The 2,703-nt window shown below is 45.5% G+C and overlaps 1 protein-coding gene across 1 annotated transcript in view; it reads left to right on the top strand.

The window, feature by feature from the left end:
- Positions 1-7: 7 nt before the first annotated feature.
- Positions 8-2,703, top strand: part of LOC106001641 — a 39,348-nt gene continuing 36,652 nt past the window's right edge. The window contains exons 1-2 of the mRNA XM_013036679.1: positions 8-104; positions 549-742. Of these exons, the coding sequence (XP_012892133.1) occupies positions 66-104; positions 549-742 (233 nt within the window). The 5' untranslated portion in view covers positions 8-65. The remainder of the gene's footprint in view (positions 105-548; positions 743-2,703) is intronic.

The raw sequence follows: 2,703 nt of genomic DNA, 5'->3' as shown, positions 1-2,703 counted from the left end.
GCTCAAGTGTGGCCACCTGACCGCTGACGTCCAGGTCTTCCCCAGGCCAGAGCCATTCATTGTAGATGAAGAAATCGATCCTATCCCAAAAGTCATTAACACAGTTAATGCATTAAAAATTCCCTCCTGGCCTTCCTCTTTTCTCTGCCCTCCTTTCACTTGTGACTTACTTTCTCCCCATCTAGGAGGGCTGGAAAGAATCTTGTATACTCACAGGGAGGTGCTATTGTCATCAGCCCTGGATTTTTTTTTCTTTTTTGCTGGTCCTGGAGGCTTGAACTCAAGGCCTGGTCATTGTCCCTGAGCCTCTTTTCTCAAGGCTAGCCCTCTACCACTTGAGCCACAGCACGACTTCAGATTTTTTCTGTTTATGTGATACTGAGGAATCAAACCCAGGGCTTCATGCAGTCCACAGGAGAACCTTCTTAGGTGATTTGTCTATACTGAGATAATGCTTTCTGCATAGATTTCAATCCACTCTATCACAATTACTCATTTGGAAGTGATCTCATTTCCATCATTTTTTCTGATTCTTTTTCCCACCTTAGTGTGCCAATGAGTCAGGCCTGACCCTGAATGTGCCATGCAATATATGGAGCCCAGAGGCAGGCCTGCTGGACATGTTGGTGATGAACCTGGTCCCTGCCTACCAGAAAGGCGATCTCTTCTATGTTGGAAACTTTCTCCACAATTATAGACAGTGGGGGACAATGGAGCAAGTGCTGGCTATTGTGTTTAAAAAGTGAGTGTTCCCCCTTCCTTCGCATCTTGGTCTGTTGAGCCCCTCCTTGCTGAGTTGTGGAATACTTGCCACCCCTCTGAACCTGTTGATTTCACGGGGGTCTTCTCACAGGAGCTTGGCATGAGACAAGAAGTGCACCCCCTTCCTACTTTCTTAGTAGTGGTCTGCCCAGGACATTTCCCAGAAAAGCTACTGGAACCTCAGAAGCTTGCTTACTGTGTGGCTGTTATTACAGGCATGTGCCCGTGGCACCCACCTTTTGCCCTCACCTAGATGAGGTTCTAGGAAATCACATTTCCCATGAGTAAATAAGGTTTCATTGGGAATTGGATGTCTGTGAATAATGTAGACCTAGGAAAAGCTAGGGTCTGTGGGAGGCAGGTGAACTGGAGGCTGAATCACCTCAGAGACCTCAGGGAGGGATTATGTTGGCTTTACATATTTAAAACCCCTGAAGCTTTTATGAATTTTGTGTGTATGCCAGTCATGCAATCTGAACTCAGGGCCTGAGTGCTGTTTCTTAGATGCTCAGAGCTAGCACTACAGCATTTGAACCATAGGTGCTATTCTGGTCTTTTAAAAATTAGTGTCTTTAGACTTTTACTGACTAATGTTTGATCAGACTGTGCACCTGAGATCTCATGCTCCTGATGAGCTAGAATTTGAGGTATTAGCCACTGGCACATTTTCCTTGGACCAAATGCATATACCTCTCATAGAAGAATTTTGACTGAACTGTATAGACATATCTCACTTGTTTATGTGTCAGATTCCATTTCTGTCTGGGAATGAGCTCATCCCATATGTGTCCTGTTTGGGCAAAAAGGAGAAGCTGAGAGGTGACTTCCTCCTGTCCTCCCATAGGTACAGATTCCCGGACAGTAACTCTGAGGAAGATGAACAAGTAAAGATGTAAGTGGACTGTGGCACAAAGAAAAGTCCCCTTGGTTCAAAATGGTATCTTTGAGGCTTCTGATTCTCTAAGTATTTGCATTGGCTCCAGATGATACCAGAGAGGGGTTCTAAGGACAAACAGATTAGGCTACAGAAAGTAAACAATGACCAAGTAGGTAGATGTCAAAAATATGTGCCAGAAAGATGTGGCAGTCACAGAAGGCCCTGAGAAGCCAAATGATTTGAGCCAGATGAGAGGAATAGTGACAGATATGCCATGAATGTGACCTAGGAGTGACTCCTGGAAGCAGAGAACATGCCAGAACGAGCAGATTAGGATTTCACAAACAAGATGTGCTGTTAACTTGTCTACATGTACATATTGCAATATTGGGTGGATGGGAATATTTCTTGTGTGAAGAAGTGGCAGAGGTCATTGGGCCTGACAGGTGACCCTGCCTCCTTCACAATGGAATAGAACATGGAACCCTGAGAGCAGGCCACGGTAACTCACAGTTGGCTCAAGCCAGCTCACTTGGCCTGTGACTCAGGAGCCAGAAACATGTTCTTGTGCTGTATTTGCAGGTCTCGAGACTCTGGTCTCAGCCAAGAGAAGTATGGGTGCCTCAGTCAAAGCTGTAGACACTGGATCAGTGGCAAGCCACGAACCAACCATCTCAGAGATTTGTCCAAAAAGAAACCTAGGAAATCACAAGGCAACTCAGGCAAGGTATAGTCATGATAGAAAACCTACTTAACCCCAACCCAGCCCAAAGTAGAACCTTCTTATGTGATTTGTTTATTCTGAGATAATGCTTTCTGCATAGTTTTCAATCCACTCTATCACAGTTCCTCATTTGGAAGTGTTCTCATTTCCATGTTTTTTTCTGATTCTTTTTCCCACCTTAGTGTGCCAATGAGTCAGCCCTGACCCTGAATGTGCCATGCAATCTATGGAGGCCGGAGGCAGGCCTGCTGGACCTGCTGGTGATGAACCTGGTCCCTGCCTACCAGAAAGGCGATCTCTTCTATGTTGGGAACTTCCTCCACAATTATAGACAGTGGGC

Source organism: Dipodomys ordii, unplaced genomic scaffold (assembly GCF_000151885.1).
Source record: "Dipodomys ordii isolate 6190 unplaced genomic scaffold, Dord_2.0 Scaffold336, whole genome shotgun sequence".
NCBI classification, from domain to species: domain Eukaryota; kingdom Metazoa; phylum Chordata; class Mammalia; order Rodentia; family Heteromyidae; genus Dipodomys; species Dipodomys ordii.
The sequence above is the reverse complement of the archived record's forward strand: the minus strand, read 5'-3'. Positions and strand labels throughout refer to the sequence as shown.